General features: G+C 43.2%; 1 protein-coding gene across 1 annotated transcript in view; it reads left to right on the forward strand.

Moving 5' to 3' along the window:
• Msh4 (mutS homolog 4) overlaps positions 1-521 on the forward strand; it is a 42,025-nt gene that overhangs the window by 3,268 nt on the left and 38,236 nt on the right. Inside the window, exon 3 of the mRNA XM_026784015.1 lies at positions 327-442. Within this exon, the coding sequence (XP_026639816.1) occupies positions 327-442 (116 nt within the window). The remainder of the gene's footprint in view (positions 1-326; positions 443-521) is intronic.

The raw sequence follows: 521 nt of genomic DNA on the forward strand, positions 1-521 counted from the left end.
GCCTGCCTCTGCCTCCTGAGTGCTGGGATTGAAGGCGTGCACCACCACCGCCCAGCCCCATTTTCATTTTATAAATGAGAAAAACTCATTTAAATATTGGAAACATTACATATTGGGAAGGTGTTTAATAAAACAGAGTTATTTTTGTGCAGGTCATTTTGTTTTTAAGACAAGGTGTTACTCTACTTTGAACTCATGAAAATCCTCCTGCCTCAGCTTCTCCGTGTTGGGATTCTAGGTCTGATCCACTAGGCTTAGGTAAGAAATCGGTATTGAACAACAACATGGCATTTAATGATTTATTTTAAAATTAAAATCTCTTTCAGAACGTTAATTTCACTACAGTCCAAAGGAAATACTTCAATGAAACAAAGGGCTTAGAGTACATTGAACAGTTGTGCATCGCCGAGTTCAGCTCTGTCCTGATGGAGGTGCAGTCCAGGTAAGCTGCAGCAGGTGCTCGCTCCTCCCCAGGGGATCTCTCTGTGTCCTGATGGAGGTGCAGTCCAGGTGAGCTGCAG

Source organism: Microtus ochrogaster, chromosome 21 (genome assembly GCF_000317375.1).
Source record: "Microtus ochrogaster isolate Prairie Vole_2 chromosome 21, MicOch1.0, whole genome shotgun sequence".
Classification (NCBI taxonomy): domain Eukaryota; kingdom Metazoa; phylum Chordata; class Mammalia; order Rodentia; family Cricetidae; genus Microtus; species Microtus ochrogaster.